General features: G+C 42.4%; 1 protein-coding gene across 3 annotated transcripts in view; it reads left to right on the top strand.

Annotated features, from left to right (window-relative positions):
- The window catches only part of CEMIP (cell migration inducing hyaluronidase 1), a 190,407-nt gene that overhangs the window by 91,794 nt on the left and 78,192 nt on the right, over window positions 1-20,421 (top strand). For all 3 annotated transcript variants that reach the window (XM_077468315.1, XM_077468313.1, XM_077468314.1), the window contains 5 exons: window positions 5,444-5,541; window positions 12,281-12,421; window positions 14,249-14,387; window positions 17,169-17,405; window positions 18,961-19,140. In XM_077468315.1, coding sequence (XP_077324441.1) covers window positions 5,469-5,541; window positions 12,281-12,421; window positions 14,249-14,387; window positions 17,169-17,405; window positions 18,961-19,140 — 770 coding nt within the window. In that variant the 5' untranslated portion in view covers window positions 5,444-5,468. The remainder of the gene's footprint in view (window positions 1-5,443; window positions 5,542-12,280; window positions 12,422-14,248; window positions 14,388-17,168; window positions 17,406-18,960; window positions 19,141-20,421) is intronic.

Here is a 20,421-nt window from a genome sequence, read left to right as displayed (position 1 = left end):
GCATGTCTTTGGAGTTTGGTCATATTTAGGGCTTCTTTAGAGCCTATATTTATATAGTGACACAGAGGGTTCTCTACCTAAACTTATAGGTGTTAGTAGTTAGGTGCATGTAAGGCTTTCCCAATGTATGGGCCTGTTGCAGTTAATGAGTTTTGATATGCAATAGCGAGAGCCACTAGCCGTTGGGCCCTGCATGTTGCTTAAGCTCTCGGAACATAACAAATACAGTAAGCATTCTGAGTAAGGGAACCCAATCTTCACTGACTACATTACGAAATCCCAGCACTCACTACCTGAAATCTTTGCAAGTTATTGAATATGACTGGATGTGAGCAGGACTGATAGAGGCTTTTTCCACCTCTCACTGCTAGCCATCATTTTCCTGGGGAAACAATGGCGGGGGGAGCGAAGGGCAACTGTAACAAGTGTTTCTTTACCTTTTCTAATACATTTTAACGGAAATTCCTTTATGAATGAGGCTGAAATGAAAAATGGCAGAGGCTGTAATTTTTTTTTTGAATTATCTGTGCAGAAATGCTATTAAGAAAGTCAAGTTTATCCCTGGGAGATGCACCATATGTTGTTATCATTGACCTTGACGGGAAATGTACATGCTTTTGCCAAATACTACTGTGTGAGGTGAAACTGTGACATGGGTCACATACAGATGTGTTTTAAGGCATACATGAAATTTCTCAGGGCACCTAGGGAGACAGTTATCAGTGTACTGATGACAGTAATTCTAAATGGAGATGTTCTTTTTACTAAGCTTTGCGATGTTTAACTGTTTTCAATTACTCAAAGCAAAAAAGTGAAAAGGCTTTTTTAAATAATTGCAAAAAAACCTAATAGTGTTATTTCAGTAACTCCCTTTAACAGTAATGAACTTGTATTGAAATCAGTTCACCTAAATGTACCATAAATCAGTATGTTGTACAGTGTGCCCTGTACTCTTGAGTTTAAAAGAGCACATCTAAAAGCATACTTGGTTCACTTATTGGCTCATTTGTTTCTTAAATCTTTTAAGAGCTATATTGGCAAAATATTCTTGCTATAATTCCACTTACTGCCTGACTTAACAACCATTGTAGAGGCAAATGAAAAGATCATACCAGGGCCATATTTAGTGCTTATGCTGTATTAAACACACATAAATTATACTGTTTTTTCCTAGAGCTTCCACCCCATTTCATTTTTAATAATTATTAGTACACAAATAAAACTCAGAAAGTATTCTTAAAGGCAGTGTTTTTCCAGTGTTCTATGCAAATCTGGCACTGATATATGAAGACCACCAGTCAATATGCTGCAGAAAAAAGGAGAGGGCTAAGTCTTGTGACTTCTTTCAGTAACCCCTGAACTCATTTCCCCATCGGTGGGAATTACCATCAATTATCCACTGGTTGCCAGAGAAAAAAATGTAAATGTTATGCTTTGGTCCTTTCTGGCTAACCCTGCTTCCCCCGGTCCACTAATGCCGTACAGACTCTTCTGGCCAACCGTAATGGTCATAGACCACTTATGGTAAAAATTACCTTGGCTCTTCTGGCTAACCCTATTCTCCTTATGCCCTGTACAAACGGTCAGAAATTCCAACAGAAAAAGGTCTGATTCGATTATATTGTCAGAAAATCCGATCGTGTGTGGGCTCTATTGGACTTTTTTAATCGGAAATTCCAATGTAAAAAATTTGAGAGCAGGACCTCAAATTTTCCGACAACAAAATCTAATTGGACTTTTTCTGATCGTTTGTATAGGATTTTGATTGGACAAAGTGCCACGCATGCTCAGGTCAACTTATGAGACCAAAGCTATTGGCTACTAGCCTCAACGTAGTTCTGTGAACGACATCTTTGTCCAACCGTGTGTATGCAACACCAGTTTAGGACAAAATTCATCGGAAAAAATCAGATGGATTTTGTTGTCGGAATGTCCGTCTGTGTGTACGGGGGCTTAGTCTACTAATGCCCTATAGCAGTGATGGTGAACCTTGGCACCCCAGATGTTTTGGAACTACATTTCCCATGATGCTCATGCGCTCTGCAGTGTAGATAAGCATCATGGAAAGTGTAGTTCCAAAACATCTGGGGTGCCAAGGTTCGCCAACACTGTCCTATAGCAAATATGACCCTGGCTCTTGTGGCCGACCCTTCTGCCCACAATCCACTAATGCCTTATGGCAAGGATAACTCTGGCTGTTCTGGATAACCCTGATGCTCACTGTCCACTAACACCATAGGTGTCAAACACAAAGCCCACAGGCTGAATCTGGCCCTCCGGGCCATTTCATGTGGCCCCCACACCTCTCCTGCAGCTGCAGGAGAGCTCCAGCGCTCCTCTGGTCCTCCTCCAGACCCCTACTTTCTGCTTTCAAGAAATGCATCCAGCTTCTTCCCAGCAGCAGCATAAGGAAAGAGGGTGCACTGTGATGGTAGGAAGAGTAGGGAACTCAACTTCTAATGGTGGGGTGGTTCTTGATCTCTAATGTAAGGGGAGGGGGTGCGCTGAACATCTAATCTTACAACCGGCCCTTTTGAGGACAGTCACAATGCTGATGTGGCCCACAATGAAATTATGTTTGACACCCCTGCCATAGGTCAAATATGACCCTTTCTATACTGGATAACCCTGCTGCCCACAGTCCATCAATGCCTTATTGCAAATATGACCCCGACCCTTCTGTGCAAACCTGCCAACCTTAGTTCTCACACACTGCTACCATCTCTGTAATGTAAAATCAATTGGAAACCAGCAACAATTTTTACACAGTCTTGTAATGGTCAAACCAGATGAACAGAAATGGGAATTACATTGTACTTAAAAAGAAAGAAGAATGGTCATCAAGAGATACAAAACAATACTTTGGGTACTTTAAAATACTACTTTAAAATATTGGCTTTCACATAACCCCAAAGTGCTGCAATGAGTTTAAAATCACTCACGTAGATATATATATATATATATATATATATATATATATATATATATATATATATGCAATATGCAATGACCCTGCTACACATAGAGCCTAGTGGAAAGCAAAGGCACCAGTGTTTTGTGCTGGGATATAGCTGTGCTGATGAGTCTTTGCTATGTTACAGCTGGAAATAATTTGACAGCACTGGCCTTGCCAGGAATCCGAATATATATCCAGGGGTTGCTGCCAGGCGTCTTTCCAAGGCGGACTGAATAAAGCATCCTACCCAACAGGGAATACACAGATGGATTTAGTAAATGCTTTAGCAGAACTCATCGGCACTATACTGACCCAGCTGGCATTAATGTTTGCTAACCTGGTGATACGTATTTGGTGATATGAACGTATTACTATTGGACTGGTAGAAGATTGAGTGCTGGGTCTAATCCACCTAGAAAATTATTACTGGTCTGCATAAATATTTTGCTCAGATGGATTATGTGACCAAAGAAAGCCATATCTGGAAACCAGAACACTGAAAATTCCTGAAAGTGTAAATTTAGCAAACAGATCTCCAGTTGAGGGGGTCACACAAAGAAGGAGGAATGTGAGAAGCTAGAGCAGCAGCAGGTAACCATCGACTAGCTAGAATTCCATGGACTGATATTTCTTCCAAATATACAGAAAACAGACAAGCTAAAGGCTCCATTTCACTTGTTTTAAGGTTTTATGCAGCAATTCATACTGTAAACTTCTTTTATGTGTAAATTTGCATTTAGAAATACATACTAAACATGCCAGATAGGATATAGTAAGCATTGTGAATACTATACAATTACCCCATAGCATTTAAATTCCAGTTTAGTGTAGTCAGATTAAGAAATATCTGAAGTTTGATTGGTTGCTGAATTCCTATTATATACAGATTTTGTACTTTGTTTGACCTTATAAATAATAATGGAGATGACAGACCGGACTCCCATTTTTATTTTTCCTGTATGGACACACACATGCATGTCAATGCAGATGACATGGTTCCAGGCTTTTCTCAGAGACAGTTCAGCTACAGTTTTCAGTGATCTGATAGCCCCACCTTGGGATACAAATCGTCACCCATTGTCTCTCAACACTGGATTCCTTTTATCTTTCTTGTGTATATGGAAGGGGAAATCTCCACAACGGAACACAGATGGCAAAGGACATGGTTTTAATTCTTCTTTACTATATCTAAAATTAAAAAGAAAAGTATTGGCTTTCGAGGTCCTTCTTTGGGAGAGCTCCTAGCCTAGTCATCCTATTTGCTTTATTCAAATAGGGATGGTGGCAACTGACCTTACCCGGTCACCGCCTCATTTAAAGTCCCAACGTTCTCTTTTTTTTTTTTTGCTAGCCTAGAACTTGGTGGTTGACTAGGAGAGGGCTTTGCTAGGTGGACCAGAGTGTCTTGCCCCCATCAGAAATCTTGCACCCTTGTGGGGAGGTCAGGGAGTTCTTTCTCGTTTGGGAAGGGACCCAGCCTAGTTTTGTGGGTATTCACATGCTTATTCACTTTGTTTTTTGTGCACCAGCTTACAAAAAATAAATAAACAAGGAAGGCTATAGATGACAAATGTCATATTAGAATGACATGTATTCGAGGATTGGGAGACCTCATTCTCCAACCTGCTGGGGTCTACCTTGATGTTAACATGTGGTTCAGAGAACTCTTTCTTGTCTCTTTTTCTTTTTTTTTTTTTTATCAAGGTAGGGGATGGGTACTGTTAAAAAGAGCTTCAGTAGCCTAGAAAATCCCTATGTATTATAATTTCAATGGTTTGAAGTCCAACCCTTAAGGAAGCCCTACATGGCCCAAATCTCAGCAGATTATTGCACGGGGTTGTCAGCTTAGCATGGAAACAGATCTTGTTTGGATAGTGATCCAGTGTTCTGTTCAAACACTTTTTTGAACTGAAATCTAACAAGGGTGTCTGTTACCTTGATATAGCCAAGGCTCCAATCTAGTGGAGCTCCGAGCACAATGGTACAGCTCCCAGCATTAGGCAGGAGACTCAGCTGTGACAGACAAGAGCCATCATTTTTGTTTCTTTTGAAGCAAAATTAAATGCAATAAAATTAGTAAAACAGTAAATTGCATTTGGCCAACTGCTCACAGTAAAAACATGAAGGAATATGGTACAGTTTCCACTGTCGTTGTTGTATTTAGTCACGTTCATGACTTTTTATGCTTGATAGCTAGTCATTGTCTGTGATAAGCTTGTCAGGTGGGGTATAAGCCAGATCAAGTCTGTTTGGCAGCATGCTCTTCCTGTCATATGAGGACGGTGACATTATAACAAAAGCTTTTGCACAGATGGACATTGTACAGCTTACAGGACTTTACAGCGTCTACCATAGTGTCTGCAAGTCTAAGATGTTCAATTAATCTAAGGAAGAACTGGTCACAGGTGGTTCACCGGATACATCATAATACTGACTATAAGTAAATATAAAAAGTTTGCTTTAAACAATTTATTTTGTGTGTTACAGGTCAAATTGGACCCTTCAGTGAACCATGTATCTGGACAGCATGGGGGTAATGCTGAGTTTCCTGCTTTGCGCTGTGATTTTTACACGTGGGATTACAGGTCAGTTTTAATTCAAATGAAATACCAAACTGGTGACTATCTACGGGAACTGTAGATAAATACAGGAATTTAAACTCCTATATATCTGAGAATCTGTGCCTCCTTTTTCCTTTGAACCTGCCTACTCGCAATGTTTGAAGCAGAGCTTGGCAGTGAGCCACAATCCCTAGTAATGATGGTTCTCCTATACAAAAATTTGCAGCCACCATCAAAATTCTGTATTGCACTGACTTCTATTTGCTTACGGAAAACTGCAGGCTTGATTTAGACAGTTAGATTGTACTCACTCATAGTAACCAGTCATTAACCTCTCTGGAAGAATAGAAATACCTGTATTGTCATTGTTCACTTATTTATTAATTGGTTTACTGTTATTAATTGGTGTGCCATTCTGATCCTAAAGTGGTTCTAAAGGTTTAATTTTTTTCCTCATTAATATAATAAATATATCCTACTTACCTGCCCTGTGTAATGGTTTTGCACAGAGCAGCCCCGATCCTCCTCTTCTCGGGTCCCTTGCTGGTGCTTCTGGCCCCTGCCCCTTGCCCAGTGCCCCCAGAGGAAGGTACTCATGTATGCCTGCTTCTGAGCCGGCTCTCTGTGTCCCCCGCACCTTCGCTCCCTCCTTACTGACTGTGATTGACAGCAGCGGAAGCCAATGTCCCTCACTGCTATGTCTCACCCAATGAGGAGAGAGAGACCCGGGAGAGCCTCCACTGGATCGGGCTTGGGTACATATTAAGGGGGCTGTGGGGGGAGCTGCACACTGAAAAAATAATTCTGCATGAAGGTGAAAAACTGTCATCCTTTACAACCACTTTAATGAGACATTGATCTGAAACAAGTATGCAATACCAGAGTTTAGAGAGTGTTACAGATGCTGCATGTTTACTCATTTGCAAAAGAGGATCAGGTTCTCACCTTGTTAAAGCTGAATTCCAGGTATGAATTTTATTGCAGTTACATTGGTCCAGCTTGGACCAACATAACTATGTAAATTCCATACCTGTGGGCTCCCTATGGAAGCTGGAAATCATTGTAATAGTCACCATCGCTACAGTGATTACCACTGTCTTTGGGGGCCCAGAAGACAGAGGGGCAGGTAAGCACTATCACAATTTCCACCTCGTCCAATCAGAGAATATCTTGCATTCATTGAGAAAAATGCAAGGTGTTCTGTAAATGGCACCAGTGTAGGCTCCGCTCTGTGGTTACTATGGAACAGGGTTGCTGCTTGGCATGGAACCGCAGTGTCAGCAGTGATCACTGTAGGAGTGCCGACTACTACAGTGATTTCCAGCTTTCACAGGGATCCCATAGGTTTGGAATATGCATACAGGCATACCCCACTTTTAAGTACACAATGGGGTTTATTTACTAAAGCTGGAAAGTGAAAAATCACGCTCACTTCTGCATAGAAACCAATGAACTTCCAGGTTTTATTACCAAAGCTTAAAGGGGTTGTAAAGGTAAATGTTTTTTCACCTTAATGCATTCTATGTATTAAGGTGAAAAAACATCTGACAGTCCCGGCGCCCCCCCCTCGCGCTTATCCCTCGACGTCCTTTCCACCGTTCAGCCTGGCCGCCGATTGGCTGGAGTGAATGAATGGAAAGCAGCGCAGCCATTGGCTCGCGCTGCTGTCAATCACATCCACTGACGCGGAGCGCCGGGGAGCGGGGCCGTGTGATACAGCGAGCGGCTATAGCCGACCGGCTGTATCACGGGAGCGCGCCCGCAGATGCTTCTCACCATGCGAGCTCCCTCGCATGAACGTGAGAAGCACCTGCAGGAGAAAGCCGAGACAACCGCCGAGGGACCCCAGAAGTGCAGGTTTGGGGCCACTCTGTGCAAAACGAGCTGCACAGTGAAGGTAAGTATAACATGTTTGTTATTTTAAAAAAAAATTATAATTCACTTTACAATCCCTTTAATTGAACAAGCTGGGGTTAGAAGCTCATTGGTTTCTATGCAATAGTGAGCCTGATTTTGCACTTCCCAGCTTTAGTGAATAAACTCCATTGTGTACTTAAAAGTGGGGTATAGCTGTATTTACATTGGTCTGGACAGGGACCGCGAGAAGCCGTTTTCAACTAAGGTTCCTCCGAGGTTGGTAGGGGTTCCTTGAAGTGGGACTTGATGGTGCCTGCATAGTTCTGGGTCCAACACCACTTGGCAGAGCCATCAATATGACATCAATGATCTTTTTAGCTTGTCTCTTCCCTCCACTGACCCTCAATGAACATATTTTATCTGAGGTTCCCTGAGAACTCAACATTATTTAAAGGATTCATTTGGGGTAAAAGGGTTGAGAAAGGCTGGACTAGAGAGGCAAAAGTAAGCTTAAATTTTCTTTGGCTACTAATATATATTGTCATTATTCCTTATAAAGTATGTCTGTGTCTGAGATACTTCTCTAGAAGTTATGTGGCTTTTTGCAGAGCTATAGTTACTGGCACCTGTTTAGAGGAGCAGCACCAAGCCTGCAATGCACAACTTTAACTTTTTACCTTTTTTGATTTCCCTTTTCTGACCATCTCTGGGCATTTGGGCTGCACTCAGTAAAAGAACTGTACAGTGAAGAGGGTGCAGGGGATGTAGAGTGGAGTCAGAAGACTCTTTATAGTTCAGAAAATAAGAAACTATCTCTTTTTTCTCTTGTTTTGTGACCTGTATAGTTATCTGTGAATAAAGCAGACCACATATTGCCTCTAGTGATGCATTTTAGCATCCTCTACTAATAATCACTTGGCTCAGGAGGTGGAAATTTAGAAAAGGGCGTTATCATTCCCGTGTGTCATGGACAACATTATGTCTTATTATGGCCTTGGTAATATGCATCTCATAGCATGTGAAAAATGCTGGAAAAAAACAAATTAAAGCAGAATTCCATCTTAAAATAAAATAAAGCCAGCCCCCCTGTCCCCACACAAACTTCTATTAAATTTTCAAATCCCTATACATAGCTTTTTCCTGCAGTCTTTTAACTGGTCCAGCAATCTCACAGGAGCTTGCTCCTCTTCCTCGGTGGTAGCAGGGGGGGGCATTTATCTGGACAGAAAGGCGCTCATATGATCGTGGAATACTATAAAAAGAGAGAAAGTTTGGTCCGCAGGACTTTGAATGAGGCCAATCACTATTTGGAATAAGCAACACAGTATTGCTTTTATGGGTTCCAACAAAAATGAGTGAGTTTTTTGGGGACTTTGAATGAGAGATGTATACCAAAGAGCAGTCTTGGCAAAGAACATTTTATTATACCTTGTGAAATCATGTACAGCATACTGAATGACACAAAAAAGGCATACACAAAATTGCATAAACGCAGGGCATGCTAAAAACCACATATGAATATTGACGCCATGGTACTTGGCATATCATGGGGTAAAGACAGGTCTTGCACAACATGGGCCACTGAAAGGGCTGGATGGTGTTGGAAAATCTAGAATAAAACAATATAGGGGCATAAAATCATCTGTATGGACATCGCGCATCTATGTTAACCCAACGCGTTTCGTTGGGATATAACAGCTCTTCAGGGGCAAATGCAATGGTGATCTATAAAGAAAGAAATAACCATATGGTATAATATCGTAGCTGAATAATAGGAATAAGTAATGGGTGTAAGGGACAGGATGAAGATCCCTTCAAATACTTAAAAAGAGAGAAAGTTTGGTTGGAGAGACTTTGAATGAGGCCAATCACCATATAGAGTAAGCATGTGGAATATAAAACACAGAATTGGTTTCATGGGTTTCTCGCTCATGGAATAGTATAAGCCCAGTAGCCCAGAGGGTGTGTCACTGACATGCTGGCATGATATCTTCCTCCCCCCCGAACTACACCTGTGCACCAACCACAGCACCTGACCCTCATCCCTCCCCCTACTCTCACCACATCTCTCACATGCCGCCACTCCACTCACCACTGCCCAGACACATGCCTCAGCACTCACCGCCACTGTACCAATGCGCATCACCATCACTGCAGTGATGCGCACTTCTGTATGCAGCCCATTCTGTGTAAAGGCACAGTTTTGCTAGTAAAATATAAAATAATACACACATTTTCCATTGACCTCTTATAAATGGCTAAAAATAAGTGACACTTGGAAATGGTTACATTTTCCTGCTGTGGAAATTGAATTACTACCAGTATGTTATATTAGGTGTTAAATCTTTATTGGACCTCTTTAAAAATTCATCACTGTTTATTTTTATTGGATTTGGTCACACAAAGCGTATTTTCCTTTTCGGCCGCGGACCAAGACAGGTATTTTGCAAATGATCTTCTATCTGGTTAAAGAAGCACAGCTTTCCTCTTTGTTTTTTATTATACAAGGATTTTCACCTGGTCAGATTATTCGGTAATGACTGCTTGCATATACGTTTCGAGACTTGGGAAATGATCATGATAAGATCATGACGCCTATTCTCTGTGAATAAATTCCCTATTGGAGCTCGGTGTGCCAAGAGTGGTGGGATTTACAGATCCCTAATAAAACCTGCAGCAAATTAGAATGTCAGTGTGGACAATAGAAACCAACCAGTTGTTTGCCTTTAATTTTCTATCAGTCCCTACAAAATGACAGATGGGTGTTGTTATAGCGGACATCTACCTTTTGTATGAATCTTGATATCTTAAATATGTATACAACATTATTCAGAGAGAAAACCCCAAAATCTCTTTGAAAAGTAAATGTATAGCCCTTACAAATAAGTGTTTCAATTTATGCTGGCCCACATTCCACAATAAATAACCATTCTCTCCAATTACTTTTAAAGAGTACAGTTATATAACTACTATATAGATCATCCTTTCTCAATCTTTTTACCCCAGAGGAACCCTTGAAATCATTTCTAGGTTTCAGGGAACCCCTGCTAAAAATGTATTCAATGTGGGTCAGTGGGAATGATGCTCCTTACTTTAGAAGTCAGTAGAAAGAATGCCCCCCCTCCAGTGGCGTACCTAAGGGGGTGGGGTGGTCCGCCCTGGGCGCCACACATTGGAGGGGGGTGTCAGGCTGGCTGGGACAAGGCAGTGGCGGGTGCAAGGGGTGCTCTCGCCTCGCTGTTCTGTAGCTTGCTCTGTCATTGAGATCACTTCGAGCTCCATACTGCCACCGCTGGTTGCTTCATGTATGTGCGCGCCTCGTGTGTGCTGTACGGGGGGGGGCAGAGTTGTGTGTGTGTGTGTGGGGGGGGGGGGGAGTTGGCAGCTGAGTGTGTACAGGTGTGAGGGGGGGGGGGCAGCTGAGTATGTGCAGGTGTGGGGGGGGGGGCAGCTGAGTGTGTACAGGTGTGAGAGGGGCAGCTGAGTGTCTACAGGTATAAGGTGGAGGCAGCTGAGTGTGTACAGGTGTGGGGGGGCAGCTGAGTGTGTACAGGTGTGAGGGGGGGTAGCTGAGTGTGTACAGGTGTGAGGGGGGGCAGCTGAGTGTTGACAAGTATGAGGGAGCTGAGTGTGTACATGTATGAGGGGGCTGAGTGTCTACAGGTGTGAGGGGGGAGGCAGCTGAGTATGTATAGGTATGAGGGGGCTGAGGGTGTGAGGGAGACTGAGAGCATACAGGTGTGTGGGTGGGCTGAGAGCATACAGGTATGAAGGGGGCTGAGTGTGTACAGATGTGTGGGTGGGCAGAGTGTGTACAGGTATGAGGGGGGCTGAGTGCGTACAGGCCTGATCAGTGAGGGGGTTGCCAGATGGGGTGGAGGGGGGTGCCAGATATAGGATTTGCCCCAGGTGCCAAATTATCCAGGTATGCCCCTGCCTCCCTCCCTTACTGTGGTGGTAAAAATGCCAGCTTTATAGACAGCTAAAAAGATCATTGGTGTCATGCTGCTGGCTCTGCCAAGTGGTGCTGGGCCAAAAACTATATTATATCTCATAAGTGGTCTACCAACCATCTATAAAGCCAGAGTCTGCAGTACTATAATTGATTCAAAACTGCCAGAAAAGTTATTGTTATCAGTCTTACATAGACCCAAAACTATGTAGGCACCATCACATGGGAGGTCATCCAGCCACAACTCAAGAAACCCCCAGCACCCTCCGAAGGAAACCTATGGTTACATGGAACCCTGCTTGTGAAGGTCTGATATAGAGGGTAAACCTCCCATTGCTTTCATATACCCCAGGCACTCCGTTCCTGAGGTCCCAACTCCACCCTCATACAACTATTACAAGAGAGTCTCATTATTTATACTAGACGGTCCATTTATTCATGTTGAGTTCAGTGTGTTGGAGAATTTCTTGATTTTGAAAGTTATTGTGGGGTGCAGAACTAGGAAATAAGTCAGAGTTATACAAAGAAATGTTAAGAATCAATATAGCACCTTTTACCCAACACTGAAATGCCATTGCTGGGTTTACTTGATTTTCCTTTGGTGCAACCCTGCTGATCCTCACATTCAACAATCTTAGCAATATATTGAATATTGAATATTCCAACTTTACCTGTTCAGGGAATTTGGGGGCATGATATAAGTGGCATATATAATCCTTTTTTTATTATAGGTACTCTTATAGTATACCTTATTATTAAGATTATGTGTTTCATTTTCATTTGCCGTATAAAATAATAGACTTTTGAGTTAATAATGGGGCATGGTTTTTTTTTTTTGCTTTCCCTGCCAGAATTTCTTGGTGTGTTTTCATACTTGAGTGTGATTCACCTCGTAATGGCAGCCACTCAACAAATACCATTACAATCTCTGTATATATTTATTTTCAATTTTAGGAATTTGTCCACATGAAGACCCCGACTTAGAGCCTTGGAGCCCAGAGCACAGTGAAGAGAACCATGTGACTATTGATGGAGGCCAAAAGCTCCTTCTGGCGTCATCTGTAACCGTACACTCCATACGTATCACTAACGGGGGTAAGTCAGCTATTCTACTAGGCTTTGCGCTAAAGGAAAGCATCCCAATAGGCATATATTTCAGCAGAAACTATGCGTTTATTCATCTGTTTATTTAAACAAATCATATTGTTGATCAGATGAGCCAAATTCTTTGGCAGCTGGTAAATTCATAAGCGGATTCCCTGAGTGCTGAGCCAAATCAGATTCATATGCAACACATTGGGCTAGGCTCAATAATGGCTGTAATTATTTAAAAATGAACATGCCCTATTTATCAGTTATCTTTTTTTTTTTCCAAGACTGACTATTGTAAAACGATTGCATGTTACATTTAAGAACTAAGGTGATAATAAAGTGTACATTATAGTCAAAACTAAACATTAAACCTAGCGATGCATACAGAGAGTACAACACCACTGTTGGATAATGCAGAGTTTTATCCAAGCACTGCTCTAGCACTTTCTAATCTGGTGATCCTGGAACACACCAGTCGGGGATGATGGAACCCCCACATTCCTGTCTTTTACATGGAAAAGCTGAAATTAGTACAAAAAGGTTTCTCACAGTCACTGATTAAATTTGAACCAGCTTAGACAGTGTTCATTTTGATGTCAAACTTCGATTTAGCTTTAGTCATAGTCCTTTTAGTCGTATTTTAGCCATCTTAATTGTTTTAGTTTTAGTCGTATTTTAGTTGACTAAGATCTCCAGTACATTTTAGTCGACTAAAATCTTAATGGGTTTAGTTAAATTGTAATGCATTATTTAAGCATCTCTCTAGAATTTCCAAAGTCATTGTATATTATGGACATATTCCAGCGAGAGCAGCAAGCCGGTGACATCATCAGCGCATTCGCGCTCTGAAGGAACGGCATACATGTGCCATTCCTTCAGAGCTCTATGCCATGCCCAGGGCTCCCATGCGCATGCGCGAGAGTGACGTCATCACGGCTCGGCCAATCAGACGTCTTGTACCAACGAAACCGTCATTGGTGGCCCATCCAATGGGGGGTGGGGAGTTTTGAAGCATGTGATTAGAGCCAGAAGCTTTAATAGGCTTCAAAAAAGGGTGGTCTGAGCCCACCCAGTTGTGTTACAATAGCAATTGAATATTCGCTATTGTAACAGTGAATCTCCTCCCGGCCAATCAGGAAGCAGGTCATGAGACCCATCACCTGACTGGCCGAAAGGAGAGCCTCTCTGTCTGGAGGAGGAGGGAGGAAATGCACGGAGGAGAGGAGGAAGAAGACGGGAAACTAGCCAACAAGCAGCCCGCAGCCCAGAGAGAAGCTGACACCGCCTGCTGCACTGCTCGCAAGATGAGGTAAGTGCAAGGCCCCGAAAAAAAAATACCGGCCGCCACTGGAACCTGGAAGGAAGACCGAGTGAAGATGGAAGCCCTGTCGGTGGTGACAGCTGCCTAATCCAGAGAACACTTTGCATTTGTTCGGAAAATGCAAGGCATTCTCTGAATGGTGCAGGTGTCGAGCAGCCAACCTCCAGTACTCACAATGCATCAGGCTGGCTGCTCAGCACAAGACTTGGAAAGAAGTGGAGATCACTGGAGTAGTGGTGTCTACTTCAGTGATTTCCAGCTTCTAGAGAGATCCCTTAGGTATGGTACGTTATATGTATAGTTATGTTGGACCAAGCTAAACCAATGGAACTAGGTAAAAAATTGGCATACCTAGAATTCCTCTTTAATAAATATGTCATGTAGTAATTGGAATTAACCAAACAAACTCCTTCTGCAGCAATGTCCCTAGAAGTTGATTCACCATGTTGTTCATGATGTAACTGGGCTGTACAAGCCTCCCGTTAACATATCTGAATCTTATATTATAGGAAAACTTGTCATTAAACCCGGTGAAAAGGCCATCATCATCCGCACCAGATTTATACTGATTGAGGATGGGGCAGAGCTGCATGTAGGGAGCGAAGACTGTCCTTTCCAAGGACATCTCACCATCATTTTGTATGGAAGGTAAACTCATTAGAAATTGCCTAACGACAAGGGCTGAATTGTTTAATTTTCAACCACAAGACCATGCAATGCAGGACTTGTGGTCGGCATAGACTCTCAGACTGGATGTGGAAATATAAACAGAAGAGACGAGCGAAGGAAAGGTTACAAAATCCAAAAAGAATCAGCTGTGTGAGTCAGAGAACACAACGCTGTGTAAATAAATTTGTTTTCAATGAGTTTTTATTAAGTAATCTATAGCATCTTGACATTGGCAAGTTTATTTAGAACAAGAAGCCATCTTAGTAATAACTATTTATATTGACAGTATTGGCTGACCTATTTGTATTGCATAAAGCAAACGTGTGTTTTGTGAATGCAGAGCAAAGCAACTGACCTGCTTTAATGCAACCCTACCCAGCAGTACACTCACAATATTACTATGTGAATATGTGCTGCTGGGGAGGGGGTATTAAAGTGAACCTGTTGCTTTGCCCTTCATGGACAACTCAGAGGTACCCTTATACATGGAGTATTTATTGTATTTCCAGGGAAGCTATATTGTGAGTGTTGTAAATATGTATTCTAAAGCAGGGGTAGGCAACCTATAACACTCCAGCTGATGTTGAACTTCAAGTCACACAAAGCATTGCAACATTGTGACTGCCACAGCCATGATTTCCAATGGCAGAGGCATGTTGGAGTCACCACAGCTGGTGAGTGCCGATTTTGCCTACCACTGCCATTTTTTTAAATATCGCTTTACATTTACAATTTTTACATACTTGGTGTACTAAAATGAATTTATTGTATTATCATATAATTGTATTATAATGTACAGTATATGAAGAATTTACTGCTACGCCAGAGTTTAGAGTGGGAGGGTGTCAACAAACATCTGACAGGGCCAACAGGCTTCCTCTCACACTGAGCTCCAGCATATCACCAGGCATGTCTGTGAGTGTAGGAAGGGGCATTCTGTACCGGGAGGTCCATCTGTACTGGGGGTGTGATCTGTACTAAGGGGTCTATCCTAGAGAGGGCGATCTGTACTGATCGGAGGAGGGGGAAGCTGTACTAGGGGGTCTGTGCTGGGGGACTGATCTGTAATAAGGTGTCTGTGCTGGGGGGAGGGTCAGGGTCTATGCTGGGGGGGCGGGGGTGGGGCAAACTGTAATAAGGGGTTTGTGTTGGGGGAGTTGGTCTATGCTGGGGGGTCTGTGCTGGGGCATGGTTGGTCTGTGTAACAGGTCAGTCTGTGCTGAGGAGTCTGTGCTTGGGTGGTGGTCGGTCTGTACTAAGGGATCTATGCTGAGAGGTCTGTGCTGGGGAGGTCAGTCTGTACTGGTGGGGATAGGGGGGGTCGGTACTGAGGGGTTTGTGCTGGAGGGGTTCTGTCTATGTGTGTGTCGGGGAGGGGAGGGGGTATGGGGTAGTCGATCTGTGCTGAGGGGTTCTATCTGTACTGAGGGGTTTGTGCTAGGGAGGGGAGTCTGTACTGAGATGTCCACAGTGGGGAGGGGAGTCTGTTCTGAGGGGTTTGTGTTCGGGGCGCGGGTCAGTCTGTGCTCTAAGGGGGAGGTTTCTACTGAGGGTTTGTGCTGGGTGGTCTGTACTGAGGGGGTAGGCAGAGAGGGGGGATTTAGGAATATTAGGGAAGAGCTGTACTGTGGGAGAGTATGGGCTTGGGGGAGGAGGTGATCTGTAGTGGGAAGAGGGGGTCATTTTGGTTGAACATTGTAAACATTGTGCATTATGCAGTGCACTCCTGACAACTGCACTGTAGACATATAGGGCTCATTCAGAAGGGTGCTGAGACACGTCCGCTTCTCTGCATCTGCCTCGGAACTGCACACAGGCAGCCCATAGAAGTGGATGCAGACACAGTAGCTGCACAGGCACATGTCAAAATCTGCGGTGTGTCTGCATTCAGATCCGTGCCCCCACTCCTGCCCGCATATAGATTCTGACATGTGACTGTGTCTGTGCAGCCACTGCATCTGCATCATCTTCTATTTGGCTGCTTGCATGCAGCTCCGAAGGTGGATGCAGACATAGCTAAAAGTGGCTCTGCACTAAGGCCGTGTCTCAGCATCCATCTGAATGAGCTCTTAGGGGAATTTTTCAAAACTGGAGCAGAAAGAATCTGGAGCAACTGTGCATGACAATCAAATCAGCTCATAGCTTTCATTTTCTTTTCTTTTTTTAATTGACAATTTTTATTTGATTTTTTTCCCCAATATACAGCTTTTATTTTTAAAGCTTAACTGAACAAGAAGATATAAGCTGATTGGTTGTCATGCACAGCTGCTCCAGATTCTTTTAGCTCCAGTTTTGATAAATTGCCCTCACTGTGTTCTACATATCATACTTCTGACTACTGCACTCTTAAGTACATTGTAGAAAAGAAAATGTAATTGAACAGTTTAATTTTATTAAAATGTGTGCTGAGGTTTGTATGTGTCTGTTACATGCTCACTTGTAGTACACTCATTAAAGCTTATGCCCCTTTAAGCCCCTCTCACTGTCAACAAAATTTGGCCAAAACCGCAATTTGATGCACGGCGCTCTAGTCCTTGACAAATATTTTTTAGAGGGGTGCAAAAAAATGACCAGCTCCAGGTGCCAAATGTGCTAATTATGCCTCGGTCAGAAGTATGGTAGAAAGTGTTACGACTATGGCTGCAAGAGATCATATAGAGATTTGCTTAAGGGAAATTGGATGAACATATTGACTTTAGTGAAGTTGCAGTGTTTCTGCCATTAATGTACACATTTGAAATGATGCTGTTTACCGTGTAGGTCAGATGGAGCTAAACCCCCTCATGATTATTTTGGCCACAAATACATTGGTGTGGGAAATGGAGGAACCCTTGAAATTCACGGCAAGAAAAAGATGTCCTGGACTTTCCTGAATAAAACACTACACCCTGGTGGCATGAGTGAGGGCGGGTACTTCTTCGAGAAGAGCTGGGGGCACCGCGGCATCATTGTACATGCTATTGATGGCAAAACTGGCGAGGTGATTCATGCAGACAGGTGAGTTTCTGATAATATCTTTTTTATGCTTAACTCCATATTCTTTTAGTATAGTCACTTGAAAGGAAAATACCATCCAGCATTTGAGTCCTCTTTGTTTTCTGCCTTTTTATGACAAATAGGACCACAAACTAAAGCAAAATGCAAGGTACATGGTAAAGGATTTATAGGATAATGACAAATGTAGTCTAAAGGACTTTTAAGGTATCGAATTTACAAAAATAACCCACATTTTTGTATTAAGAAGAATCCACCATTTTATTGTTAAAGCTGAAGTTTAGATATGACATTTTTTACTTAGTTACATGGGTGCAATACCTGTGGGATCCCCATGAAAAATAGAAATTGATATAGCAGACACTGCTACTACAGTGATTCCCGCTAGCTTTGGGGTCCAATGCCGAGTAGCTGCCCTGCTGCTCAGTGAATGCAGGAGGTATCCTATTTGGAATGGGTGCCATTCAGGGAACACTTTCTCAGTGAGGGCAAAATGTTCTGTAAACTGGACAAGTTCAAGATCATGATGTCACCACCCCATTCCTCCACCTTGTCCAATTAAGAGAGTGCTTTGTATTCATTGAAAAAAATGCTAATTGTTTTCTGAATGGCGCTCATGCCAAGCGAGTGACCGTCTGTGTTCAGTAAACAGCAGGGCAGCCACTTGGCATGGGACCCGGAAAGCTAATGGAGACCACTGGAGTAGTGGTACATACTACAGTGACTTACAGCTTCCACAGAAATCCCATAAGTATGGCACATATGTACTTACATTGGTCCTATGTAAAATTTGTCATACCCAATTTTCAGATTTTCTTAACCATGTTGCAAAGCATACATATAGGTAAAAACACCCTACACCTCTCTAAACTTTTTTGGAGTCATCCTGTTTAGCGGAGAATCTGTCTGCTGAGCAGGCGCATGACTTCTCCACGTCTGCTCAGCTTGTTCACCTTCAGAGAGGAGACTGGAAGGTCTACGGGTGCCAGCACGGTCTACAGCTGCAAATGTCACAAGGAAAAAAAAGAAATGGTGACACTCCTATACAGCCATAAAAGTCTTGAATGCCTTATTTAATAATCAAACATGAAGACACAAAAACACAGCTCCATGCAGCTGATGCGTTTTACGGATATATCATAACAGACTAATCGCTATATGACTAAGCCCTATATGTGTGAAACGCGTTCACTGTCTCCCTGCATGAAGCTGTATTTTCTTCATGTTTGATTATTAAATAAATCATTCAAGACTTTTACTGCTATATAGGAGTGCCACCATTTCTCTTTTTCCTTATGAAATGTCTTCAACATTGCAGAACAGGTCCAGTTGAATGTGACTACTACTAGGTATAGATGTGAGATATAAAGTAGCCTCCGAAGTGCTCTCTTCCTTTTCATTTCATTTATTTTTATTTCTTTCAAGGTTACTGGTTTCGTCCCTGTATGTCCTTACTTTACAAAGCATTAAAGAAGATGGTTTGAGACACATAAATGAATATAAAGAATTCTGCTGTGTTCATGTGTAATGCTTCCATGTCTTGTTTCTCTGCTGACAGGTTCGATACATACAAATCTAAAGATGAAAGCTTTCGTTTGGCTCAGTATATGAAATCCGTTCCAGAGGGTACCATATTGTCAGTGGCAGTGAATGATGAGGGTTCCCGTCACTTAGATGATACTGCAAAAAAAGTGATGACTAAACTGGGGAGCAGACACTTCCTACACCTGGGTTTCCGGTCAGTATAGTAGGATATTCTACCATCTTCATTGACTGGCCACCGTAGACTGCAGGGAAAGTGTCTTTTTATAGCCAACAGCTAATCATGCCGCTCCTAATAGTGCTATTATGGAGAAAATATATTGTTGTTTAGGCATGGTGTTCCAAGCATTCAAATTATCATGTGACCATAACCTTAGTACCATTATGCTTTTGGTCATGGGACTTTCACCTCTGTCCATGACTCTCCATAATTATACTCTTGAACATTTTTTTTTTTTGTTGGGGGGTGGTTTATGTCGTTTTTCGGCAGGTCTTGGCCTCACACTTCCAGGTTTGTGGTTCAGCTGAGAATGACATGACCCACTCTCTACCTGAAGCCTCCTGGGATACTGACATCACACATTCCAGTAAGCTTCAGTTCAGTCTTTACCACACTGCGCATGCTCTGGGCAATCTCTGCAAACATCGTCAGGGGGCTGGTTCAAAGAACCTGGAAAAAACAGCTTGCCTCCTGATGATGTCAGAAGAGAAAATGGTGACACAGGACCTGGAGTGCTGAGATTAAGCTGTGGCTAACACCAGACAGCACTAGATTTGTGGACTGGTGAGTAGCTTTTTAAAGTATAACTAAAGGCAAAACATATTTTTTTAGTTTGGGATAGAGTGGAGAGGTATTAGAACTCCTATCAGTTTTTATTGCTGTCTGTGTCCCCGTTAAGGAGATGCACGCTCTCTATTTGCCCTGTTTACCATTAACATTGAAAGTAAAAGTAAAAGAAAATCCCAAATTTCAGGTTGTCCCCAGAAAAGTAATAGAAGGGAAATCTTCCAATGGGGACACTAGTTCTGGGGACCTGGGGGTCCCCAAGGAATTGCCTTGATTTGTAGGTATTTTCTTCCACTTCCTGTTTGGCTACGGGATGGAAAGGAAATCTCCATAATGGGACACAGACGGAGGAACAAAAATCCGACGGGTTATAACCCTTCCTTATAAAAAGTTTTGCCTATAGTTCTACATTAAGGACAGCTCACCTGTCAAGGTAAGAATTAAAAATTAAAATAGAAGAATAAAGCTTCTCTCTAAGGTATATATAAACAAAGTCACCGCAATCTCACATATTCTTCAACATGTTAAAATGTTTTATTTTTTTTTTATATTTTTCAATCAGTAGCTTTCCTAAAATAAATAATACCTGCTGATCCTGCCATAAAGATCCTAATTAAGCTACTTCTGGTGATGACATCTGTCCATGTCTTCCAATTGTGCTTTTGCATTGTCAACCTATCACACATGATT

This window comes from Lithobates pipiens, unplaced genomic scaffold, assembly GCF_037356315.1.
Source record: "Lithobates pipiens isolate NorthernLeopardFrog02 unplaced genomic scaffold, aLitPip1_a1.2 Scaffold_8, whole genome shotgun sequence".
Taxonomy (NCBI): Eukaryota; Metazoa; Chordata; class Amphibia; order Anura; family Ranidae; genus Lithobates; species Lithobates pipiens.
This window is presented reverse-complemented; position numbering and strand designations above follow the sequence as displayed.